General features: G+C 42.8%; 2 protein-coding genes across 4 annotated transcripts in view; both read right to left on the bottom strand.

Moving 5' to 3' along the window:
• The window catches only part of OPN3 (opsin 3), a 28,941-nt gene extending 2,111 nt beyond the window's left edge, over nt 1-26,830 (bottom strand). Inside the window, exons 1-3 of one of the 3 annotated variants that reach the window (XM_017674926.3) lie at nt 26,353-26,830; nt 7,684-8,003; nt 2,032-2,283 (exon numbers count right to left, since the gene is read on the bottom strand). In XM_017674926.3, the coding sequence (XP_017530415.3) occupies nt 2,032-2,283; nt 7,684-8,003; nt 26,353-26,725 (945 nt within the window). In that variant the 5' untranslated portion in view covers nt 26,726-26,830. Of the gene's footprint in view, nt 1-2,031; nt 2,284-7,683; nt 8,004-22,200; nt 22,437-26,352 lie in introns of those variants that run through there. The other 2 variants (XM_037013615.2, XM_017674930.3) reach the window with 2 other exon arrangements.
• LOC118966813 (rab proteins geranylgeranyltransferase component A 2-like) lies at nt 16,287-22,093 on the bottom strand. Its single transcript, XM_037013616.2, has one exon. It carries the CDS (start codon nt 22,091-22,093, stop codon nt 21,497-21,499), a length of 597 nt encoding a protein of 198 aa, XP_036869511.1. The 3' UTR covers nt 16,287-21,496.
• Nucleotides 26,831-27,091: the final 261 nt, after the last annotated feature.

Raw genomic sequence — 27,091 nt, 5'->3', positions numbered from 1 at the left:
GGATCCTTTTCCATCCTGGCTCAAAACTGAACCATATCTCCAGCCCCCTCAGGGGCTCCTTCCTGCTTTTCTACTTCAACCAGACCATGCAGGTCAAGTCTGAAGATGGCAATATCACAACATGAAGGGACCTAGATTCCTTAAGGCCTATAAGAAACATCCTTGCCTCTTCCACCAAATAGACTGTGGACCCTGATCTAAATAAATGAAACCTTTTTCTTGTTAATGAACTGAAATGTTGGTTGGTTATTAAAATAGTCATTCTACAATGGCCAATAAAACAGATACATAAACAGTTACTTAATTTGTATTATCATTGTTAGAGCAAAATCAAAGTTTAATATGTGGGCTTTCCCAGATAAGGAAGGATCAATGAGAAATATAATAACCAGCTACATTGACTTCTGTTTTCTTTAAACCCCATTTATATACAAGTTAGCATGTAGTTTTTACTCACATTTAAAAATACTTATTTGTTCAAGATTTTATTTATTCATTAAACTATTGTTTGCTTTATCAGGTTAAGTGCTAAACATACATTATTATAAGGGATAGAGTGTGTATGCCAAAAAATGTTTTCCTGTATAAATGGTAACTTCCTTGTGGATGAAGATTGCTGTTTTATTTATTTGTTTGTTTCTGTTTGTTAGAAATGCTTCTTAGAATCTTGGGCACCCAGACACACTGAATCAGAATATGCACGTTTTTAAAAAAATAAGATCTCCAGGTGTGGTAGGTGTACATTAAAGTTTCAAAAGCACGAGTTTATAGTCCATTGACCCAGGGAAAGGATACTAAAAATAAGTATTAGGTAGCATATTTAAAATGTAACTGTTTGTTGAGGTGGTAGTTCTTAAAACATGGAGGTCTTACACTGCTTTGGAAAATCAAAGTTATAATCTATCCTACTAGAAAAAGTCACATATTCATATTCTCAAAAAGTTTTATGTCCAATTTCAGGGGTTCCAATGGCTCTCCTGAAGCCAATTCAAGTAATTCTCAGATTCTAAGAACTCCAAGTTTAAAATCTCTGAGTTTAAGGAAATAGATAGATGGAAGGACATATGAAAGGGAGAGAAAGCTATCAGCGCAAGGAGATGGAAGCCACGTGAGAGTAAGCCGGCGGAGGGATAGTCCCGCAGCATTCAAGAAAAAGGCAAGTCACAGCAGAAAGAGGGACATTTAGCCATGAACATTGCAAGGTTAATAGAAAAGTACCCTCTTCTTCCAAACTCCTCAGCATTGGAAGTCGGAACAGTCATAGTTGCCTGTTTTTAATATGACCTATTACTTAAAAATTCCAATGGAGTAATTAACCATTATTCATAACTTTTAAATTCTCAGACCTTTAAGCTTTGTAACTTAGAGGCTCTGCCTCATGTCAATCATAATGAGGGCTCTCCTAGTCATGACTGACAGCCATCAAGTCATATCTTTCTACTACAGAAACAGATAATAAGATTCCCAATGGATCTTGAGGAATACTTGAGTCAAATTAATTTTAGCTACATATTGGCTGTGGCATGTGAATAATAACCAGACCATATGCTACCAGAATTTATAAGCCCAGGTGAGGAGTTATGCAAATCAGGTTCAAATCCAGGCACCAACAATTCCTGGATCAGGCAAGTTATGTTACTTCTCTGAACCTATTTCATAATCCATAAATAAAATAAGCAATAATATTAGTGCCTATTTCATGGTGTTTAAAAAGACAACATGGATTTAACCTGCATAGAAGAGTAAGAATTTTAAATGAATTAACTTTGATTTTGGCTATCATTATATAAAATGCTTTCTGATGAAATAAATATTAATTTTAATGAAGTGTGAACCTCCATTGGTAGATCTCAGAATTGTTATTATTTTCCTTGAGAGTGTCCTTCATTTCTTCCTGAACCCTTTACTTTCCTGTAAAATTCTTGATTTATGGTTTTATCTTTGAAGCTGCTCTGAATAATCTCTATTAAAGCACATTTTTCACCAACCCCACCCACATGGTGAAAACAATCAGTTAATTACAAAGCTTACCTTTCTGATCATGAAGAAATAAATAACCGGATTATATACACTACTTGATTTAGCAAATAGATAGGAAATCACAGATACTGTTGGAGTGACCAGGTGTCCATAACCATTAACCACCAAAAAACAAGTCACAATATAAGGCATCCAAAAGGTCAGAAAGGTGAATATCATTAAAAAGCACATTTTGGCCACTTTTTTTTCATATTTTAAAATCTTGATCACTTGAATTGTCTGAAGATCCTCAACACAACGAAGCTGCAGAAAGGAGAGGAAAATGAAAGAATCATGTTCTTTTGTTGTTTTTAATAGTAGACATTCTGATAACATTCTTGCCCCCTCCCCTCCATAGGCAAGAGAACTGAGCAGGAGCGGTTGCACAGTCCCACCCCTCGGCTTCTGGGACCCGGCCTCCTCAGCCTTAACACAGCCTCATAGACCCTTTCCTGGTTTTTAATGTTTTCTAATTATTTTGCCTAGATCTTCAAAGTCAGCCTGCAAAAGTCATGATAAACTGGAAATAGTCTCTCCATGATTCTGGATACTCTTTTATCCAGAGCATTCATCCTGAAATTAGCAAACCCAGCAGCTGTATGTCTGATGTCAGGGGTTCTGCGTGGTTAAGCCTGCAGCTGGTCTCGATGAGAACTTAATTTCCAAGTGAATCCTTGCTAGAAGCTACCGGGACTTCCACTTTGCAGCTCCAGACTACACAGTGGGCTTTGATGAGGAATCTGTTTGTAGCTGGAAGAAGAGCACTTGGTAAAACTCAGTTACCCAGTCCCTCCTCCATCAGCACCTCTCCTCCTAGCTGGTCCCACCAAAGGTATGGAGGAACAGTGGCCTACCATCCCAAAGCAATTTGGGTCTCTCAGATAAAAGGTTCTTTAGACATTCTTCCTATTATTATTACAAATGCATTATTAAGGTGAGGGGGAAAATATTCCTATACACCAAAAGTGAGTTTTTAGATACAGTGGTTATTTCTGACCAGCCTAAAGAGCTAATGTTGCTACAAAATATAAATGTTCCATATGTTGATTTACAAAAAAAAGGTATCTGGCATATTGTTTATACTTAGTCTATAATTTTAAACTGAGAAATTGATTGCATTTCAATAAACTCTAAATGTTCCTTTTATTTCTAGCATTATCATAAAAATTAAGGAAAAAAAATTGCATATAAATCAGTTAGGAAATGTTCTCCTAGTATTTAAAAATATTTGAAGTGATATATCTAATTATTGATTATCATTTAAAGTTATATTTAAGAAGCTATGTTTTTATTAGGGTCATGTATGCATATTGACAAAGAACTGGAAAAAGTATGGGTAATTAGAATGGTTGATTTTTTTTAGAGTAGATGAAATGTGTGGAAATGGGACTATTATCTGTGTGTGCAATTCTATTTAAAAAGAAACTTTTATTTAATGTGTTAAGATATTATTCTATTGTCAAAACAGCATTTTTGGGGGGTGGGAGTTTTTCCCTGGAGTTTTTAGGGAGGTTGTAGTGTTCCAGTGAAAGCCTTAGGCTTGCAATGGAAGATCTGGGTTCATGTCCCAGTTCTGCCACTTTTGCTTCCTGTGTGATATTGAGCAACTAAGTTACGTCCTCTAAGAGGAAAGATTAAAGGAGGTTGAAATGAATGACCTATTAAGAGTTCATAGGAGCTGGGTCCCAGTTCCACACATGTGACTTCATGGGATTGTTTTTGAGATTAAATATTTACTTATATTTGAATCATTATTTGAAACCAACACACTGAAAAGCACATATATTTTCATTACACTGTAAGATCTTTGGAACCTTGATTTTTGGCTCCTTAGAGTTTCAGTTAACCAGGAACATAACCACCTCTCAAAGATCTGCTGCCCAAGACCCCAGGCCCCTGGGCCGCAGTCTGCCCTGCACCATTTTCTAGGTGAGTTGATCCTCATCCCATGTCAGCTCTTGTCCAGCAGGCACGTGGGTGTCATCTTGGAGCCACTTGCGTGTGGCAGAGGCTGACATGAGATAACACTGGCCCACCTGTCCCCAACGTTCTCTCGTGTGAGGACACCCTGACTGGTGTTTTCGAGTATTCAGTTTGGTGACATTTCCATGACTGTTTCCACAGGTTTCCATTCGGCCTCTTTGTTTCATCAGCCTCTGCTCCTTCCCTCTGCCTGTTCAGTTTTCCAAATAAAAAGCGCTGTGTGTGCTTCACTCCTTTATTCACTCATTTGAGGATATTTTTCAAAATTGTGGATGAAGCAAAAGCACGTGCACAGCCAAATTTTTTCTACAGACTCCCCAGAATTCCTTCCAACAGTGTCCTCTGCCTGGGTAAACAATGGCTGCCTAGATCCAGACGTCTGCAGGTTGTATGGGCATCCCCATGAGTCCTCATTCTCAAGTCCCCACTACTGTGGGAGTCACCTCTCTGCACAAGAAAGGGGAGGGGACTGCAGGCACCAGGCTCTGTGTGTGCTTGTTGCACAGTCTATGGTCAGATCTCACCCACTTTCATCCCTTCACCTTCCTCCACCCTCTGCCTATAACTCATTCCAAAAAATTGTCTCTGACCACTGTGTGCATGTATGTTCCAGCTGTGGGTGACAAATGAGACTGGGCCTCTGCTCTTGAGGAATTCTCTGTTTGGTAAGGGTGACTGGTACACAGACAAGTGGGTGAGGGAGGTGCTAGGGGTATGGGAATGTGCGGCATTGGTAATGATCAGAGGTGGGTAAAAGCCAGGAGACCTTGTGCTCAGCCTTCTGAGGTGAGCAGGAGTTGGCCAGATAAGGAGGCGCAAGGTGTTCTGGGGAAAGGCAGTGTGAGCAGGCAAAGAGGGAGAAGAACCACTGTCAAGCTGTGGGAATGAAAAATGTGGTAGGTAGCGGGCTGCAGCCTGAGGTGCCACAGTCTCAGTGCCAGAAAAAGGAAGAGAGAAATGTGCCCATTGGATCTAATATCTGGAAGATCACCGGGGAAGGTGTGTCAAGAAACAAGGCTGGACAGGCAGATAAGAGATGGATACATGGGACCTGATGGTCACACACAGGGCTTGGTTTTCAATCACAAAGGCAAAGGAGTCCCTAAAGGTTGTAAGCTGGGCAGTGACACAAGGAAATCTGCATCTGAGAACAATTACTTTGGTGGCAGGGTGGAGAAAAGCCATGAGCAGAACGCAAGAATGAGGGAGGAAAGCTAAGGCCCTTTGAATGGAGTCTGGCAGTGGGAGAGGAGAAATTCAGACACCTGGAAAACTATCTGAGGCTGAAGAGATAAATTGGAAGTTGGGTGGGTGCTGGAGGAGACATGGATGTGGAATAGTCCAAGATTATGCCCTAACTTCTGGCTTGGGTAGCTAGGAATGATGACCACTCACTGAGAAAGGGGAGCAACAGGAAGCAGATTTGGGGAAAGACAACCAATGCAGTTTCACACGTGGTGAGTTTAACAAGTGTGCAGGCCACCAAGGTGCAGGTGTCCCACAGGCAGCTGACTGTGGCGACCTTAGAGAGGGCAGCAGAGCAGCCTGGAACAGAAACAGATATTTCAAAGGAGGAATCCTGGCAGAGCATGAGATCCATCCTCAGCTAGTGGGCAGGATGAGATGAGAGGCAGGCACAGAACGCCAGAGGCCTAAGGAGAAGATCCCTTGCAAGAGACCTAAGGGGATGGGCCACCGAGGCCGCAATAAAGGCAGGAGGGAACAGACCCCAGACACGTGGGAGGAGGAATCCCCACAAAGCAGAAGCTGTCCATAATGCCACAGTCTCAGTGCCAGAAAACAGAGGACAGAAACATGTCCATTGGATCTAATACCGAGAGGTCATCAGTGACCTTTTCCATGAGGCATCGAGGAGGGATGCACCAATACAGAATGGGTGGAGGGATAAACGCTGAGTGAATTTACTAAGCTACAGACTCCTTGAGGCAGGTGCTCTGTCTACACTGCTGTAGCCTCAGAGCTTAGAAAATGTCCGAGTCAGCTCAGGCTTCCATAACAAACTACCACAGGCTTGGGTCCTTAAACAACAGAAATTTATTTCTCACAGAACTGGAGGCTCAGAGTCTAAGATCAAGGCACCAGCAAGGTTTCATTCTGAGGCCTTTCCTCAGCTTGGAGATGGCTGCCTTCTCTCTGAGTTCTCACAGGATGGAGGGAGAGAAAGAGAGAGGGAGGGAGGAAGGAGGGGACAGACGGAGGAGAGGAGGGGGAGAAAGCATGTACCCCGGCCTCCTCCACTTCTGGACGGCAGTCCCATCCTGAGGTCCCTCACCACCTAGCCCTCATCACCTCCTACAGGCTCCATCTCCAATACGAACCACTGGGGGGAGGCTTCCACATATGAATTTGGTGGGAGGGGGGGACATAAATGTTCAGTCTCTAATGGTAAGTAATTGGTACATTGTAGATGCCCAGTAAATGCCACTCAGATAAATGCTGAGCAATGACGTAACACTAAAAGCCACCAGTGGTTCCCCAGCTGGCAGCAAGAATGCGCTAACAGGAATGGAGAACAGATGTGGTCTTAAATCAGCATGTTCTACGCTAGGAGCCAGCAGGAGGGGAGAGATTGACTATGTAAGACTGAGGCTGAGACCCCAGGGGCAGGGAGTGGGGTCTTGGGGAAAACCAGAATTGGGGAGCAGCTGGCCTTACTTTGTAACTAAGGGGGTTCTAAGGTTGAGTGTGAGCATGGAGGCCCACACAGGGAGGCAGAGTTGATGAATTTCTTGATAATGACCTTATTTTGCCCCATAAATAAGCATGATTGTTTGATAAAAATGAGGGGGGAGAGTAGGGTAGAGATTAAAATGAAAGGCGAGGATTTATAGAGGTAACTGATTAGAGAGAATGGAACATCTAGGGACTCAGGGATCACCAGACGCAGGACGTCGGGAATGGACCCCGGGAAGGTGGGCCTTTTCTCCAGCGCCTCTTGCAGTTGCTTACAGGCATGGAGAAAACAGAGGGCTGGACTGATATGGGTTTTTGTTGTTGTTGTTTTTAACAAAACAGATGGGCCTGAAAGCACTTAAAACATGGGAATTTCGTGCAATGGGTCATGACTTAAAGGGATGCATGAGGTCAAGTTTGATTTAAAAAAATTAACAGGTGAAATGAAAGCTAGAGAGCTGCCAGCTCTGCTGGAAGAAGGCAGGAGATGGTGGGAGCAGCGAGGGAGCCCGGGGCGGGCCAGGCCCAGACCTGCCACCCCAGAAGCCTTCCTGCCCACAGCCAACAGGAAACCTGCTTGGGTAACTCTGGTCTCTGCAACTCTAAAGTGATTTCGAGGAAAAATATCTGTACTGGCTCTCCAGTGGTTTATGTGACCCTTAAGTGAATAAAGTTATGGTAAGTGTGGAATTCCCTTTGAGTTCTTAAATTCTAAGAGTGCTGGAGAATGCAGGTGCTTTCTGTTGCTGATTGTATCTGTCTAGACCCCTTTCTTTCTTTCTAGAAAGTAGAGAGTGAATTGTTATTCCTCATTCATGTTTTCAGAGGGTGACTCGCAGGACAAAAGTTTATCAAAGGGGAAGTCCCCTAGAGCTGTTCCAGCTGTGGCCAACGACTCACCACATAGGAAGGGTTTGAATCTCTTCCACATTAATTTTCTACCCTGGACATGGTCTGGGGCAGGGGCATTTGCAGTCTCCAACTCACCCTTCGAACAGAATACAGAATATGGCCATAGCAATGCGCCATGACGCCCACAGGTGCCACCAGGCAGCCAAGAAGTAAGAAAAGCACAAAGGAGGCATCGTTGGCGTCCTTGGATTTCCAGTCCACAGCGCAGCCTAGTCCATGTATGTCCAGGATGTACCTGTTCCAGCCCAGGAGAGGTGCCCCTGACCACGCCAAGGAGTACAGCCAGATGTAGGTAATGGCCCGCCAGGCCCAGGGAAAACTGACCGCTCGGGCACGGACCACGCGGACATAGCGTTCATAGGCCAGCACAGTTAGGGTGGCAATGGAGACAATGCCTGCAAGAATAGAAAGTGGGACAGTGTAGCAGGGCACCCAGCAGACAGGCGCGCCAGAGACAGTACCAGCGTCTCCACTGGAGATGCCTACAGAGCAACTGGACCCAACGGAGCGCTCTAAAGGCGCTCTAAAGTATCTGGAAGGATTCCGCCTCACAGTGCCCAGGAAATTTCATGGTAAACATACTTACCGTGAAAGAAAACGCAGACTGGAACATGGATTGTGACAGCACAAAAGTGGAAGTCTGAAACCAGTCCCACTGGTGATGTGGCTATGGTGTTAACCTTTCTGCCAAAGAGGGACCCTGGGACGAGTTGGGGCGCCACCCCACCAGTGCCTCTGTGAGTTCTCCTTCTCTCAGCTGTGTCTGGCTCAGCCATCCAAGATTAAGTCAAAGTGGGTTTCACATGTGTGACTGACCCTGAAGTTACAGCAGCAGGAGGCAGGGACTGCCCTGACCTACCTGCTAGCAGATGGCACCATGACGTGCTCGCGTTCATGCTTGCTGACAGAGGAGTCAGGTCCTCAGTGCTCCCACAGTCTGCATTCGTACCTCTATTGTGCAACAGATACACTTTAACAGCACTGATTTATCTCTCTGCCTCTCTCAGAGAGTGATTTATTCACTCCACAGGGTCCTATTGAGTGCCTACTGTGTGCTGGTCACTGCAGGGACACAGGAGCTTCAGTGATGAGGGAAACAGAACCACATGTCTGGAGGGACTACAGATGTGTAAATGTTGTAAGACTCTCCAGGGTGTAACGGCTACAGTTCTGATGTGGTATATGGCGGGAGTCAGGAAAGGGCCCTTTGTGAAAATGATAAATTCTCCTCCTACATGTCCTGTTTATAAAGTCAGAGAGGTTTCTTGATCACATATATATTCCAGATGCAATGGGAGGCATTTCATTATTTCTATCTGTACTGAATGTAAGAACATTCCCTTTGTAGTCAATAACTTGTAACACATATGCCAAAACTCAGTGTTTATTATCAAAACATTCTCAATGATCTACCAACCAACATTTCAATTTTGTTCAAAGCAAATAATCGGAACCACTTGAGTGCCTGTTCACTTCCTTACCATCTTCCTCAATGTTGTCAATTGTCCCTTTGTTTGCCGTACCGGAATGTCCTTCCACCTCTCCCACAGTAATTCTCCACAATAGGATTTATTTGGGAAGGCTGAGTCTGCCTTCCTGTGTGACATGAGAGAAGGGTGACTGAGAAAGAGGTCCCTGGAGGGCAGGCAGCTGAGTTCTAGGAAAGAACGCAACAGGAGTGGAGAATTTAGAGACTGGCTCGTAGGGCTGTGTTTGCACAGCTGGTGGAAAGAGTCTGTGTAATGCTCATAGAGCAGCCATGTAGAAAGAGCTCGCAGCATGCAGACTCCACTTTGAAGGCAGTGATCTGTCCAATCTAATCCCATCAGCAGATTATGGGGACTGCTCATTCGTGCTGCAATGCTTACATCAGGATACACACCCCATGCCTCAAATTGCCAGCTACAGTCAGTGCTGGCTGCCATGATATTGCCGTTCCCTCAGCCTGAAATGCTGACAAAGGTCTCACAGTCTGGAGGTGCAGACAGATGTGTAAACAAGTAATTACTGGAATGTGATAAGCACTAAGACAGCTGTACCTGGAAGCTAGAGCATGCAGTTCACGTGGTATTTCTCCCCGCCAAGGGAAATATTGGGGATGGTTTTAAGGGAGAGCAATATTTGACTTGATGAGTGAAAGGGAGTTTATCCAGTTTTCATAGGTGAGGATACCTAAAGGCCAAGAATACAGTATATTCAAAAGCACAGAAGTGAAAAGAGGTATTCAACTGTTAGCTCCATGCATCAGCTTGAGTCAAGAAAGTCTTCATGATTTAACTTGATGATTGTGTATAATTTAAAATATCAACAAACCAACATCCTGCACTCACAATACAAGGAGAAAGAAGAATTATGAAACAAATAATTATGAAACAATGGGATAAACTCTCTAGCAGAGGAATATTTGAGGCTCAAGTCCTGCATTTAATTTCAGATCTATACACAATTACCGTGACTTTTGGAAAATTAATTAACATATCTGAACCTTTATCTGCTCACCTGAAAATAGGAGTAGTACCAAAATGCTGTCTCCTTGTGAGTGCATGTGTGTATTAAATGAGAATGTGAGTGTATTTAGTAAAATGGTAATATATAGGGTATTATTATTATTGAATAGTTGAGTATTGAGAGAAAAATTGCTTCAAGTGGTAGAAAGTTGGCAGCATGCACGGGTATAAATCAATCTCTGGAGCTTGAATATAGTCTGGTAATAGGTGCAAAGCCACTTCCATCTCTCGCCACTAGATGTCCACAGGGAGTAGCTTATTTATGGTTCAATGGTCCAGACTCAGTGAGCAAGGTCACACGAAATAGAGTGAGTGCTTATAACAGACATTTCCTGGACCATGGCCCGTGCCTAAGTCTCAGACAGATTCTCTGATAGTCAAGGCACTGGCAACCTCTGACTCATATCCTTAAAGTTTAACAAGCCATGAAGGAAAAAACAGGGTGTATACCTAGGAATCCTAGAAAATTAATCTTCTGTGTCCGGGACTAATACAGGGTGGGGGCTTCTATGTCAAACCCACAGAGCACGGTGCTTGGTTCCCAGCAGTACCCCCCAACCCCCAGCTCCTTCTCTCTGCCTCCCGGTTCCTGTCCTTGGTGCAGTGCTCACATCCCAACAATGTAACAGAGGGAAAAGCTTGGCTTCTCTGCCTCCATACTATTTGCCTCTTTTGCTGCCTTAACCTTGGGCCAAAAGAAAAAAAAAAAAGGAAAAGTTCTGCTCAACCTGCAACCCTGCACGTAGGCTTGTTAATCATCAAAAAGAATCTTGCTTACAGCTTGAGATTCTGCAAACAGCCCCTTAACCAGAAGCTAGCCTCCCCCAAGGAGATAACAGGTACAAAAATAATGATTATCTTATCAAAGATTTATAGGAGCATTGTGACCAGACCTAGGCTAATGAGAGCTCAGCTAAGATACGCAGTTTCTCAGCTCTGCTTGGACCCTCGCTGGAGCCCAGAAGGCTGCGGCAGTATGTCACCTCCTGCTCTGCCTCCTGCACCCCTCTCCCTAGCATGAAAGCAGCTCAAAATCAACCCTGAATTAAGATGGTGCTTTAGGACATGCGTACATCTTCTTGGCCTGCTGGCTTTCTAAATAAAGCCGCTCTCCTTGTGCCAGCACCCTCTCAGTTTATGGGCCTCTCGGGCAGCGAGTGGACCGGCTTGGGCACAGTGCTGTGGATCATGCGTCATGCTGCCCGGATCTCCCCGGCATTCTCCAGCCTCCTCTCTGTGCCAACCACTGCTGCCCCCGTCAGACCCTCATCACGTCCTGCCAAACTGTTTCATAGCCTTCCATCTGGTCTCCTTTCTACATGGGCCCCATCATGTTTTCCTCTTCGTAGGCCTCTGCACCTTTCCCGGCCGCCCTCCACGCTCCCGCTGTGCTAGCCTTCCTAAACATAAGCCTAGCGAGAACCCTCCAGAGGCCCCGCCCCACCCCCAAATGACCCCGTGGTGCCCAAGGGACCCTCTGGCCCCTCCCACATGCCACTCCTCTCACGCCAGGTCAGGCTTCAGCTTCGCAGTGTCCCCAAACCCCTGGGCTTTTATTTGTTTTTTTTGTCCCTGCGTGGGATGCGAGTGCTCACATCAGTTATAGAAATCCTTCTCAACCTTCAGGGCCCAGGTCTTATCTTTTGCAAAGTTTCCCCAGATTTCCCTAGTCAGACAAAATAACCTCCCTGTGCATTTGCTGAAGTTCATTACAACTCTGACCAGAGCCTGGCCCACACGATGGCTAACTGTGCATTAGTGTCAGCCTAGGTGGACTGGGAGTTCCGTTACTTACCAGTCCTACAACTTTGGGGAGGTTACTGAACCTTATTTCTCATCTACACAGGGAAACATGTATACCAACCTCACAGGGTTATTTTAAAACTGAGATAACGTGTGTAAAGACATCAGAACAGTCCCTGCCATGTATTACTCAGACTCACCCTGACGCCTCGGAAGACAGCATTGCACCTCAGCCATTGCAAGAGGGTTACAAAGTCTGACTGCCTGGGTTTGCTGTCTGGTTCTGTCACTTACCAGCTGTGAGATTTGGGCCAAGCTCCCTGTCTTCTCAGTATCTCTCTCCCCATCTGCAAAACGAGGGTGATAAGAGCACCTACCCAGCTGGCTGTTGAGAGGATTAAACAAGACAAACAGCCGTTAGAGCAGTGCTTGGCATACACTAAGTGGACAGTAAAGGTTAGCAACTATTCTCTCTGTACCCGCAGCGTCTAGCACAGAAATGGGGGACACTGCCCAATAAATCCTGCATGGTATAGAACCCTGTGTTCCACTTTGTGATGGAATCTAGTTAAGGTTCTCTGCATTCAGAATACTCATTCTGTTACAATTGGGTATTTCTGTAGTTAACCCCTATCTATAAAATGTCAAGCTACTGCTTTATCTCATTGCTTGCTGAGTCATGAGTTAGTGTAAATGTGAGTACAATTCAATTATGGGTGGTTTATTTAATCTTGTATTAGCTTCTCAGAAACTCACAGGATAGTATTGTATGCCCGTAATTTGATTAATTTGCCCATAGCCTGTGAAGTGATTAGCACTTCTCCAAAAAAAAATAAAGTATGTTACAACATATTTACATTGATTTTGAGGTAGTTTGCCATGTATAAGGACTATAATCTAAAATGACAATAAGGGATATTACCAAAAAAAACCAAACAAAACAAAACAAAACAACAAAGGTATCACCATCTCATTTCTATAACTGCTTTGTAGAATTATCCTATTTCTGGATGAGATGCGTGATTAAAAAAAATCTCTAATGTATATCTGACAATTGGGGCAAGATGAGAAATATTCCCTGATTCTCTGAATTTCATTTTGGAATTTAAGTTATTGTAAACCCTCAGAAGGAAGCCACTCTAGACTAGTGAGGGGAGGCACAAGGGAGTGTGGGGGGCCCCCATGGGGGACTCAAAGACAAGGTTCCTACCAACAATGGCCATCAGGATGAAGCACTAACGGAGTCAGATGTTGAGGAAAAAAGGTAAAAGTGGGCAGTGTAATAGACAGGAAGGCAGGTTCATTGTAAATATTCAAAACTTCAATGTAGAATTCCTCAACTGACTTTTGGGCTGGATAACTCTTGGAGGGGGGCTGTCCTGTGTATTGTAGGATGTTTACCAGTGCCCTGCCCTCCACCACTGGATGCCAGCAGCGCCCCTTCCCAGCTGTGACAGCCAGAAATGACTAGACATTGCCAAGGGCTCCCGAAGAGCACAGCCACCATGGATTGGGAACAACTGCCTTGGTGGGAGATAATTAACAAAATTCTTAGATGACATGTTTTGGAGATTATTTAAGTGTTCCCTCTTTGTAAGTAGTTTTATTGGCTCACACAGGCTTACCATGAAACAAATTATCTGTACTACTAATGAAAAGACCCAGGACTAGGGCTCAGATACATTTTCCCAGAAATTGGCCCCAGGGGTCCTCTGTTTCTCTTGGAACCAAAAGGCGGTGATAGAGATAAAGGGGTGACCTGGAAGAAAAGAAGTGTGGAAACTGCAAGGTGGTGTTCAGATTAGCCAATCTTTGTTTGGATGCCTGTGAAGTGCAAGACGCTGTAGGAAATATGGAGGTAAACAGCACAGACTTTGTTTTTAAAGGAGATTACAATCTCATGATAAATTATTTCCAGTGTGGTTCTCATCCTTTAATAAACACCTGGTTGGTAGTTGTGTTTCAACAACAGCATTACAAAGACTGTTGTGTGGCCATAAGCAGGACTGACAAAGACAACAGGAAGACATACAGCCCCTTCCTCTCTAACACTTCCACCAAATCATTGTAGGAAATTAACAACCATATTAATTGCCTAAAAGCAAGATTCCCTGCTCTTCCTCAGCAGCACATCCTCCAAAATTTCTTCTTTATAATGGGTAATAAAAATACTGAAATGGGTGCAATAACTATAAATTAAACTTATATAATGAAGTTAACTTATAGTGATGCAAAAATAAAATTTTTCCAAACTGTATTAATAATACTTGTTATTTTTAAATATAAGGGATGACTAAAGGAACAAATAAGTCTCAAACGAACAGAAATGGGGTGCTCAGGAGCTTTAATTCTATGACCTGTAATAAAAAGAATCAGCATCCCCCCACTTAAATCCCTGAGGATTCCTATTTCTTTAAAATTACAAAATACTGAAAGATGTATCTCCTTCTGACTGAACTACAAACTGCAGTTCTGCATTTTCCTCTTGTATGGGATCAACCCTGCCCTTCTTAATCCAAAAATCATTCCTTTCCTTCTGATCATGTGTATCCCTTTATTCCTATTAGTTATTCACAGAGTGTACTATAGTTAAATACATATACTTAGCAACAAGCAAATGCCAAAGTCACAGGACAACAGCAGTAACTAATGAAGACACTACTTCCAGGGGAATGATGCTCTTGAAATGAATACCAGGATAAAGACACAGTTGCTGTGGTTTCCGGTGTGAGCTTAACCAGCCAACTCCCTACCCACTTTAACTGCACAAATTTTGACTTATAGGATGACTTCTGTAAAATAAATGAACACTAACAGTCTAGAAGCCACCACTTTAAAAACAATGATTTATATATGCAACACAGATGCAATAAACAACTCTCTTAAGATGGAGGCAAAATGGGACAGTTATATTTCAATTCTAATTCAGGGATCTAAGTACTTACTAGGAGTGAGTCCAGGCAAGTGACTAAATTGTCCCCAGCCTCATCTATAAAATGGGTATAAATACCCACCCTTTCTTACCTTAGAGAGTCATCCTGCGGGCCACATAAGAAAAGGATGGATTCACAGCAGCTGCACCATGGGCACAATATTCACGTTAGAGTCAAAACTTTCAGCTGGAGCACTCTGCTTCTTGGGCCTGCCTTACAGAAAGCCGGGCATATTGTGCCCCCTGCTGTTGAAATGTGAGTATGTTTAACTGTGGGTTAAAAGGCTACCAACTGTACTGGAAACAATGCTGCTTCATCAGGAAGGTAGAAACACTGAAATAAAAATTTGAAGTTCTCCAAATACAGAAGCACCTCGATGCAAAAATAGCATAAGCCCTCCATTTGTTCTGCCAAGAGGAAGGCACGTAAAACTAACCATAATCAGCATTTCATGGACTTGAACCTTTATGATCTGCTCGTCCCATTTGGCTTCCCTACTGCTTCCACTTCCCACACCTTGAGCACACAACGCTCCGGCTTCTGGGACCCCGTCTCTTCTACCTTCTCTTCCTCCTTCCCAGGTAACACGGAGCTTTTGATTCATGTTGGAAACTTCTTAATTAACTGAAGTTGGCTGAAACAGATTTCAGAAAGTATTAAACGATCCACCTTTTAAGTTGTGTTTCCAACTGTGTGATGAAAGGTTTGGGCACACCCATGCATCCCAAAGCAGATTTCTCTTTTGTTTTTTTCTTTTCTTTTGAGGGGAGGATGTTGGTAGTGACGGTGGGAAACGTCTTAGACTCTCCTTCAGGTAAATGGTATGGGTATGTCCTCCCACAGAACAGTTCTCAGGTACAGAGGACCTGTCCTACTCATTTTTCTTTTGTAATCCCTGGAATAATACCACTTCACAACCCACAGTTGCTGTTCAACTGATTTTTGTTGAATTAAATTAGCTTGCTTTGGATCTCAGGCTGATGGGAAGGAAAGGTCTGCCACCATCCTCAGTCCCCTGGCCTCCCTGAAATGCTCCGCAGACCCAGGGCTTGGCCACCTCCATACAAACCCAAATCCAACAGTCATTCCCCTGGCCTCCAAACCTCATAAATAGAGAGGATGTTCTTGGATTGGGGGCCATACTTTAATTAGTATGTAATGTCTTCATGCTGACGCCCTGGAATTAATACTCTTAATTAATGCTATTTCTATAATTTCTACTTGTGGCTCCGAGGTTTCCATTCCATTAAAAAAAAAAGTATCATCACAATATACCTTCTTATTTAATGCTGGCAACTGAGAAAAAAATACAAAAGATACAAAATTCACCTTAACCAAGAATTTCTTCCCACCAAGAGTTGTAAAACCTTCTGTCCACATTTTTGGAAATTATCTTTTGACTTTAGTATTTTAAAATATACGTATTTTTTAATTTAAAGGAGAATTTAAGAAGTTTCCAAGAAATCAATCATTTTCTCACCAATTCAGTAAACCACTTTACCAATTAATCTTTTATTTTTTATTGCACACATCAATATTTTACAGACAAAAATAAAGAATCCCTTTTCATCAAACTCCAATTAATTACATTTAATTCTGAATCTTCAACACAGAGATCTAGATTTTTACACAAATATAATTAATAAATAACAACAATCTGTTCTAACACTTTTGAGTCTCATTTAAACATTTCTTCCAGTTTTACATATACTAAAATTACTTAATGCTTACATAACAGTCTGATAGCACTAGCAATACACCAAAATTTACTTATCCATTTCCCTACTGGGCCTTTTTTTAAAAAAAAAAAAACCTCATATGAACAGAATTGCTGTACAAGTAGCTTATTTTTCTTTTAAATATTTTCCTGGGCATATCCTACTCAAAGTGAGTTAGATCTATCAAAAGACAGATTGGTTATATAGCTCTTGTTAAAGTCATTGAGATAATTCTTATAAAAACCTACAATAACAAATACTACTGATATGAAGACATATACAATTTGGAATTCTTTTTGCTAATGTAATAGCATGAACTAGGTCAAAGGTGTTTCAATTTGCATTTTTAATATTAGAAAATCTGAATGTCATCCTATGAGTTGACTTTGACTTGTATTTTCTCATTTATACTCTACCCTTTCATAAATTTGCTTAGTAAAGAATAGAAAGCCTTATGGATTTGCATCTGCTTTTTAAAGAGTATTGAGCACTTTATCCATGTGTAATGCATGGAAATAATAAATTTTTTAAATTCTATCTCTTCTATCTTCTTCCTGTTCAAGATATATTTTTCCTTTTTCTTTTAGTTGGTCTCCTCTGCCTTGTCAACAATGGTTTTCACTACCATAATGTTCCTTTTGTACCACTGACATAGGCAGTGTAGTTCAGCAAGATAGTCAGGACTTAGGCAAGTCAAGAAACTCCAGATATTAGTAGCTGAGGCCAGTTCATGTAGCAGCTAGTAAAACAAGCTGGGTAAGGGAAAACAAACCAGTAAGACACTAGGTAGATAGCTGATGGCAAAACAACTTAAGCAAAAGCAAACCAGCTAGATTCCAGATGCAGAAGAAAGGTAACCCAGTTACCCCAAGTACATTCTGTGCTCATTAACATATTAAACATCACACCCCATGGTGCCATGAAAGTTCTAGGCTGACTATGTCAGGGCATAAAGAGGGTGTAGCCCCTAATCCTCCCACCTGCAGAAAATACCATCCCTTGTTCACACTCCAGCTGTAAGACCACCCAACCCGAACTCCAGCATGCTAACACACTGACTCCCTCCTTGAGTGTGTACTTTCACTTTAATAAACTACCCTTTGCTTGCACCTGCTTCACTTGGGCATGAATTATTTCTTGATCAGAATCAGGAACCCAACTGCGGCAGTCTCTAAGGAGAGGTCTCACTGCAGTGCCCAGGTGAGCCCTCCCTTGGCAGAGGCCACCAGACAACACCGTGATAGAGATGACAACTGTAGTCTTTTAATTTTTACCTTTATAACATTTTAATTCATCTCGAATGAATTGTCTTATCACATATGAAACGTAGCTAATTTCTTTTTTCATACTGACATCCAGCTAGTCTTTCCAATAATTTCCAATCATCTTTCCAATGACTTTGTAATGATTATTATATATTTCTTGCTTTCTTTGGTTTTTGTCTTAAACTTTCTATTCAGCATTATAGTATATTTAGAAAAGTTACTTAACAGCATGTTTTAAGGATTTGAAGGGCAAGATTTCCAATTTTTTCCCCAAAGTTAAAAGAAATATCTATCTGTGCTTACTTATTTTCCCAAATAATTTATCACAATTCTGTCCAATAAAACATCAGTTGAGATGTTAAGTGGAAGTGTTTAAGTCTTACACACTATCACCTCTTGGCATTCCTTTGGAAATGAGTTAATATACATTATAAGATCTAATCCTCACAATAATTCTTCAAAGTAGTCTTTCTATTTTATAGATAGTGAAATTGTTTTGATAGGTTTAAACTTTAGGATCTACCCAATGAAAACTTTTTTTTTTACTGTATTTAAGAAGTACATAAATATTAATACCAATTCGTGAGTTCTCCACCTTCAGTGAGCTATATATTACTTAAACCTTTGTTTCATTTTCCAAGTATATAAAAAAGCAAAAAAAAGACTATTCAGAGCATATTTTGGTCTAGCAACCTCTGTATTTTTTATAACATGATGTTCAGATCAAAAGATACTTATTAAAAAGCATTATTTTTTTAAAACTTAGCTAAATTTACTTCAATGAGCTCCATAGCTAGCTCTAAAGTATATTTATTTTTAATTAATGCTGATCTTCACATCTCTGCCATTCAGTAATGCTGAGAGACCAGCGTCTGGCTTCCTATGCTGGCTCTTCCACGTAACAGACTCTGAGCAGATCATCAATGATGAAGTCTTTATTTCCTCTTTGAAACTATACTTAATAATATCTGCCTCACAGGGTTGCTAAGAAGCTATAATGTGAAAGCACATGGTAAAGGCTGTTTGAGAACAAAAACTGCCATCAAGGGCTCTCTTCCTAAAGGATCATCCTTCTGCCTCTGAGGAATGAAAACGGGGACTCAAAGGAAGTTCACCTCTTCTGACAGCTCCACTGGTTCTCACCACTAGAGGACAACTTTTTTTTTTTTTTTTAGTGACTTCTAGTTCTAGGGAAAAAAAATGTTTCTCTCCTCCAGTCAATAGTCAAGAGGCAGAAGCGATTGTGAAGGCAGTGATCTCCCTTTTTGTAAGGCAGCCACAGATGAAGGGACGTGGTGAATTCTTTGACTCACTCCTATCAGGAATGGTGGGTAGAGCCCACCAGGTGGTACGTCACACTCACTGAGAAACCTTGGGAAATCTATTTGATCCCAGGTTAAAACTGCCTCGCCCAGTGTCTTCTTAGGGATTTCAGAATGGCCATTCTGAAAGATTCTTTCTTGGGGAAATTAATTTTTCCTTTTGGCTTGAGTTAATTGTTAGAAGTTGAGTTATTTCAGGTGCCAGAGCAAGGCTGTGCAGAAGTTTTCTGAAGTATTAAACCAGAACTAATCTTATCTCCTAGATTTTCTTTGGAATGAACCTCACAAGGAGGAGCTCTTCAACCACTAACTGAAATCTTTGATGCTTTGTAATGTAGGTGGTGGTGGTGTCACTGCCTCATAGGTTACAAGGGTCAAGCAGGAGGATCAAACTGCAAGATCAGACCTTCACAAATAAAGGATCATGCAAAGTCAATCTCTGAACAATTACAGACAAAGGTATTTTATCATACTTGGAACTTACATTAGATGCGATTGCCACTGTGACATTACATATTGCCACCACGTCTGTATGTTTCTATCACATACAAGAGACCCACATAATTTATTCTGTATGTGTGTGTTTCACTATTTAGAGGTGGTAGCAACTGTAATAGCTCCAAAAGTAATTAAAATATTCCTTAGATATTACTACTTGTTATTGTGGACAATAATAAAATCTGATGATCATTAGCAGATACAATATTAACTTCCTTTAGGCACAGTTGATAATATGGAACCGTCATATATATATATATAGCCACCACTCAATTAAAGCTAAGCTTGTTTAAGATCTTGGATCATGAAGTCCATTCTGAAACAAAAAATGTCCAATAAGCAATAAATCAGTTACTGATAGATTAACGAAGACACACAAAGACCGAATGTCTCAAACAGAATTAAAGATAACATCTGCATAGCATTCATTATATGACCAGTTGTAGTAACTCATACAGGAAACTGTCCTTTCAATGAGAATATTCTGATGCCAGGATGAAGACCCAAAGCAGTGTTTCCAGTTTGCTTTTCTTCTAATTTTGAAGGTGCTTCCCGGGGCTTTCTAAATGTTTTCTTCCCTCATTAAGATTCTAGTCTGTCTGGTATTATAATATTGGTTCCAGGAGCCTTGGTTGCTTATCATCAGCATCAAAGATGAGGTCCTCTGGATTAGGCAGTGGGGGCCAGAATTCTTCGTTTGGAAAGATCTCCTGGAAGAGTGCTTCAGCTTGCTTCACTGCATGCCCACTTCCCAGCCCACAGTCAGGCCCAGAGCAGACATAAACATTGGAAGGCAAACCATCATATGAGCTTCTGCTGATGGCCGATGAGTCCCTCATATTAAAGTACAGAGCCCATAAGACCCTTAGCTTTATAAGTTCTTCCTTGTCTAATTCTGTTTCAGCATATGGGGTGAATAATTTCTTCACCAGTGATTCTAAGTCTTCTCTTGCTGTTTTAGAATATGAGCATGTCAGATGTACCATATAGGTGTCTTTCATGCATGTCATGGTTGAAGAACATAATTCAGTGACCCAAACAGCACATGTTCCTGGTGCCACGGGAGGCACTACCAAAACAGAAATCTGCTGATCTGAATCTGCCTTTAGTACAGACTGATCTGTGATGAGCACGGCCCTGGAGATGTGCTTGTACTGCACATTTGAGCATGTTTCCTCAGAAAGGTAACTGTCCTCCACAATGAAATACTTAGTGTTTATTCTTTGACCAAGGTGATCTATAACGGCTTTACATCTTCCTGATTCTTTGTCAACTACAAGCCATTGTACTTTATGGCAAAGGCAATAGATTCCACCCAGAACTGCGCACATCCTGCAGAAACCCTGGGGAATTTCCCCTTGGCCATACAAGGGAAATAAAAAGGGAGTGTTGCCAAATCATCCAAGACACTGAAGGAAGTTTTTTGTTGCTTTGAGTCCATCGATTGTAGTGCAAGATGACTCTGTCATTGCGAATGAGTGCAGTACAAAATGTTGAAGGTTGGGGGTTAATTTTTTAGTTTTTAAGTACTCTGAAAATGAGCATTGCATGAAAGCTTGGTATTCATCCGGATGTCGTTCATAGTTTAAACAAAATGTAAGAAATTTCATTAACACCCTCTTTTCAACCATAGTGAGTTCTTTGCTATTAAAGACATCTGCTCTGGAGCAAGGTACTTGTTCCACTCTTCCTTCTCGAAATGCAAGAATCCTGGTGACATTTTTAAATTCTGTGTAACGACTAACATTTGATTTAATTAAAAGATCAATTAGCAATCCTTGAGAATACAGCAGCTTTGATACCAAATCAATATTAAACCTCTTGCCTTCTTTAACTATTTGAGAGTAAGTAATCCTATTTCTCTGTGGTGGATTCATGTTGTTTTCCATTATAGGCTTTTTTTCATCTTTCTCTCTGTCTGACACTGTGTAAAAGACCAGTGCTATCTCCACAATACTTCTCTTTTGCTATGGTGTCCTCTACACCAGTTACTTCTGGTGAAATCTTTCTGTCACATTTTGGAGTGTCTTTGGCAGGCATTTCATAACTTGTGACATTTAATGTGTGTGTTTCTTCAGACAAGTATGTAGAATCCAGACATTGAGTGAGGGTGGTAGATGTCACTGAGGAAGGATTTTTTTGCAGATCATCAGTCTCTTCAATGCCGTCATCCACGTCTTGACTGGTATAGCAAAAAACTTCTGTGTGTTGAATGGTGTTATCCTTTCTGCGAAGAGTGATGGCTTCTTCTGTGTCCTGGATTAGGTCTTGCCATGCAGCAGTACTTTCTTCCTCAGTGTTGCTGTTTTGCTGATATTCCCTCAACCAGGAGAGCAATCCTGAAAAGCTGAAACTAGCCCAGTTTCCTCCATAGTAACTTCTTGAATCAAGATGCAGAACCCTCTGGCCACTTCTTGAACATGCTGCTGCCAGGATGGATTCAGGCAAACCTGTTCCTAGTATAACTACATCAAACTCTGTGGGGAGACCGTCTGCCATCCTGGGAGCAAAAGTCTCTGGTGACAACTTCAGATGAAGGCATGGTGTATGAGTCTAGGCTGAAGGCTCAGAGGAGGTGGGAATGTGCTGTGCTGTAGTAAAATCTCTCCTTGTGATGTTCCAGTGCATCCCCAAAGTATCAGGGTTGCAGGTCCTAGCGGTTTAACCGGTACCCTTTCTAATATTTTTTTTTTCTTAGAGGTCAGTAGCATAAAAACATAAAAAGTACATCTAATAACATCTAAGAATACTAAAAAATGATGGGTGGTTTTCATTTCTGCATTTCATCTTAGCAGTATATGTCAAAATGCACCACATATATATTTGTGACTGGAACTCTTCTCTGAAAGAAGAAAATTCAAGAAAGAATACAATCGTAAACAATATTAGGAGAAAAGTAATTTAATGTGACAGCAGTTATAATCCATTGGAGCCTGACTTGTTATTAGGACATAAGCCTCTACTAAAAGCAAGTCATTAAATGCTTTCTTACATATTTTCTAGTTTCTTGAAAATGAGCAATAGGGATTCCCCCCCCAAAGTCATGCAATTCAATTGTGAAGAATGGATTAAAAGCCCCTCCAAACAATTAAAAATTTTCATAATACAGTTCTATGACTTTTGCTTTTAGGAAAACAAATATTTGAATAAACGTATGCACAACTTAGACTGTAAGAAATGTGTAGCTCCACTGTGGTTAAAGAAACAGACTATACACCACGTGCACACTGTCACAGTTAGGAATATTTCTATGGCCAATTCAGTTGTGGGCGATCCTAGAATAGCTGATGAGAGGACTTTTCCATGCTGCAACCACCCTTAAGCTCTCATGAAACTGAACTAACCAGTTATTTCAACTGAATTAACAGTTAACAGTATTGCAAAAGGATTAATTCAGAAAAGCAACAGCATTTTAAATATTTAGGTGCATAAAGAGTAGGTCTACTGAAGAGAAAATGCATTTACAACAAATATTTATATGAATGTATATATACACATGTGTGTGTTTTAGGTGTAAATTAAAAAGGTAAAATTCCTGGGTATGCTAAAATATCTTAACATAAGTAATACCTTCTTCTAAAACTTCTTCTTTAGAAGAAGTAAAAACTTCTTCTAAAACAACATAGGGTGACCTGAATTTTGCCAGACTCTGGCTCTGCAACCCTCAATCTCTGTAACCCAAGATAAAGATCTGTCTAAATATTCTTGGCCAAGATTAACACGTTGTCTGTTCTTGTTTTTGAAGGGGTAGGAGGTAGTAGTAAAGAAAAGCTCTCCTGCTAACTTCTGGCATAATACTGGTTATATCCCATGTGCAGAACCTTTGTGTGGCGCTAGGTGTCGCGAGAGGTGGATCAGCCAAAGGGTGAAAAGCCCACTCACCTAAAGCCTGGCGCTGAGCACTACACAGCACATGCGGGGACACAGCACGTGCGGGGGGCCTTTCTACCATCACCACCACAGCCCCATGAGAGCAGCCTGAGCTCTGATTTTCCCACCGTCACACTTACTGAAATCTAGAGCAGTACAACCTGGGCCTGCCTAGGCCAAAAGCATTTGTAAAACAAGCCATTCAGTTGGAACTTAGATGAAATTGACTAGCTCACGGCACTGAGTGGTTCGCTGACGTGACATGGAGATCGTGACAGTCCCATCCAGGCCTAGCCTCTGCCTCAGGAATATCGGGATTCCACTTGTTTTCCACATACCCTCAACAACCAGGAATTGAGCACAGAATGAAGCAGTTGCTTGGCACTCATGTATGTATGTATGTTAAGTATGCATGAATTTCTTTTTTTGCCTCCTTCCTCTAGGCTGTGCAAAGAACATATGATGATATTTGAAGAAGTGTAACCATAGCATGTGCTGATACTTGGCTTAGAAGGGGACAGAGTTGAGAGTGGGTGTAAGAGGGGCGGACACAAGCCATAAGTGCTAAAACCAGGCACCTACTCACCTACAAATATTGAAGGAGTCCTCAAAATGCAAAGTCGGTTGGACAGGACAACCTTAAAGAACATTTACCTCAATTAGCCCATAACAGAGGCAAGAAAACTGGTGTCTGGTTGAGGAAGTGAACAGGAAAGTCCGCATAATGGCTTCACCACATGAGCAAAGCAGGGCCCACCCTCAAGCCGTCAGGCCAGGTGTCTTCCCACTGACAGGGCAGCCTCTCCGGGCTTCCGGCCAGAGCAAGGAGCCACTTTCAGGGTTTTTCTTTTTTTTTAAATTTCCTCCCCCTCAAAACTTCAGGGTAGGCTAGTTCTCATTCAGGGATAACAATGGGGAAGGCACCCTCCCTATATGTTTAAGTAGAAGCACAATCCTTGGAATTAACTCCTAGCAAAAGAGTTCTTCGCTAAAAACTTAAACTCCATCATCATTTGCAAACTAATCTCCAGGATTTACATTAGTCTTTTAATCTTTTATCCCAAAATCCCCACCTCATTTAAAAACAGGGATAAAGTCATGATTAAAAGCACTAACTAAATGTCCAGAGAAATAGAACAGTCATCATCAGCAAAACAGTATGAGGGGAACATTTCTAGAGGTCTTAGGGAATCCCTTCTGAACAGGATGGGACCCAAGGGGGATGACAAAGGAGAGAAAAGGGTTTTAGAGACAAGGAGACACAGCAGGGTAGGGTCACAGAGGAAGTGAGGGAAGGCTAATACTGATAAAGAACTCAATGTACTATTGTTTTCAGACTCCTGGGAACACAGTTAAAATACAATTTCCCAGCACAGAAAAAAAAAACAATTTCTTGGAAGTAAGAGCTTTCCTATCTGTGACCAAGCACCTGTTGCCCTCTCTGGGGACCATTACTGGTTAACACTTCAGACTTGAGCTTGAATCACCCTCTTTAAAGCTTAGCCCCGCCTAAAAAGTGGCCTGATAGGTATTTTAGGTTAATATAGAGTAAAACCACACAGCCATCTATGATGCCACCCACAAACAACTGCAGTCCTCTCCCAAGTTTCGAATCTTTGTCAACCGAAATTCTCAGATTCATGCTTATTGAGGAGGGAGGTAATCTTAAAATGTTAGAAACATTGAGGCAGTCACATAAATCAAATCATGATCTCTATGACTTCTTTTGTATCCTTCCAAATATCAAAAAATGAATCACAACAAATCCAATATTTGGATTTGTCACAACATAGTAGGTTGGTGAATAAGAACGTTTTTGATAATGCTACAAAGATTTTTGTTCTCAGGAAACTGCTAAGAAAAAGCAGTAACACATTATCAGTGGATTTCAGGATTATTTTTTTAAACGAACTTTAAGGCCTGAGAAATACACATTTCTATTTCAAATCTTTGTACAAATGAAACTCCTGGAGCACACACAAAAAGAATTTCTTTCCCTCACTTAGAAAATCATGTCTTCAGTGATAGGCTGGGTGGATCACCCTCAAAATGTCAGGTCTCAGTGAGACTTGAATCTTCCCTAAGGATTAGGAGTACTGTTGAAATAAAACTTGAATAATCAAGCTCTACCTTCATGAAATCCACTGGCTACAAGGCTAATTATTTGTTCATGAGAATTGGGATTATCGGGGCTATTTGTAATCTTACCTGAGACTGTAGTGTGTTGGAAACAATGAGGAGGAAAACTTAATGAAAGTAGCTTATGGGGCACATGCCAATTTGCATCCTGAGGACCTGAATCAAACTATCTCACTTCCTGGGAAGCATTCAAAGGTTTGCCACTGCCAATAAACAAGAAGTTTATTTTCTTTTAAATTACACGCTGCTACTCTATTACGTTTCTATTGTCATTTTAGGAACCAAATAGTGTTTGAATTAACTCTCTTATCATCCTTCCAACTTTGATAAGTAAATTACTTTTTTCTTGAATGTCGGACTCTCTACAACCCATGTTCCCTCAAATTGTACAGGCCGTGTTTCTGCCGTGGTGAATCACATTAGGTGAAAACAGAGAAATAGGGTGCGCTGGGCAGAGGCTGGAGAGGCGGCGGGACAGGAGGCTGCGGTGCGCGTGGGGAGCGGCCTCGGCGCGGGCCGGACGCAGCGGGGCGCGGGGCAGAGCAGCTCGGGGAGCAGGGCTGTGGAGCCTGGGGCGCAGGGGCTCCAGGGCGGGGCAGCACAGCTCGGGGCGCAGGGGCGGGCGGGGACGCTGCCGGACGCGGAGTGAGCGGGGCAGAAGGGCGCACGCGGCGGCGGCAACGCGGGAAGGCAAGCTCGCGGGAGGCAAGGGAGATGGATGGACGCTATCTTCCCCCAGCCCAACTCACCGAAGAGGTTCCTGCTGAACCCGTCCCACGCGCAGCCCGCAGCGTCCCACACCCAGCCGTTCCGCAGGCAGGACACGAAGGCGAAGGTGACCCCGAGGAGGGACACCAGCAGGTCGCTGAGGCTGATGTTGACCAGGAGGAGGTGGGTGGGCGTGCGGAGCCGCCGCGCCTTGGAGTAGAGGATGAGCACCAGCAAGTTGCCGCCGGCGCCCAACAGCCCCACGCCGCCCAGCAGCAGCGCCAGGCGCTCGTAGGTGCCCGGGCTGAAGGGCGGCGCGCGGCTCAGCGGTCCCGCCGGCCCCGGGCTCCCGCCGCCCGCCGCCCCGCCGCCGTCCCAGCTACTCGCGCCGCCGCTGCGGTTCCCCGACCACATGGCCTGGCGCCGGCGCTCTGCACCGGGCGCGGCACAGCTGCCAGCCGGCTCTACCGGGCGCGGGGACCGCCCCTCGGCGCTCCAGTCGCGCTCCCGGAGCCCCGCGCCCCCCCCCGTGCACGCGCCCCTGGAGCCCCGCCCCCGTGCTGGGCCCTCGGAGCCCCGCCTCTTCGCGGCCGCGCGCTCGGTGCCCTCCCCACACCCCGCCCCCGCCTCCCCACCGCTCTGGCCCCTCCAGCCCCGCCCCAGCGTGTACCCCTAGCGTGGACACCTGTGGGACAAGCCGGGACCATAAGGCTGCAGGGAGGCAAGTGGACCGTAGTCTTTCCTCCCACTGCATTGCCCCTCCCTCCTCAGAGTCTTTCT

The sequence above is a fragment of the Manis javanica genome, chromosome 11, assembly GCF_040802235.1.
Source record: "Manis javanica isolate MJ-LG chromosome 11, MJ_LKY, whole genome shotgun sequence".
In the NCBI taxonomy this organism is placed as follows: domain Eukaryota; kingdom Metazoa; phylum Chordata; class Mammalia; order Pholidota; family Manidae; genus Manis; species Manis javanica.
The sequence above is the reverse complement of the archived record's forward strand: the minus strand, read 5'-3'. Positions and strand labels throughout refer to the sequence as shown.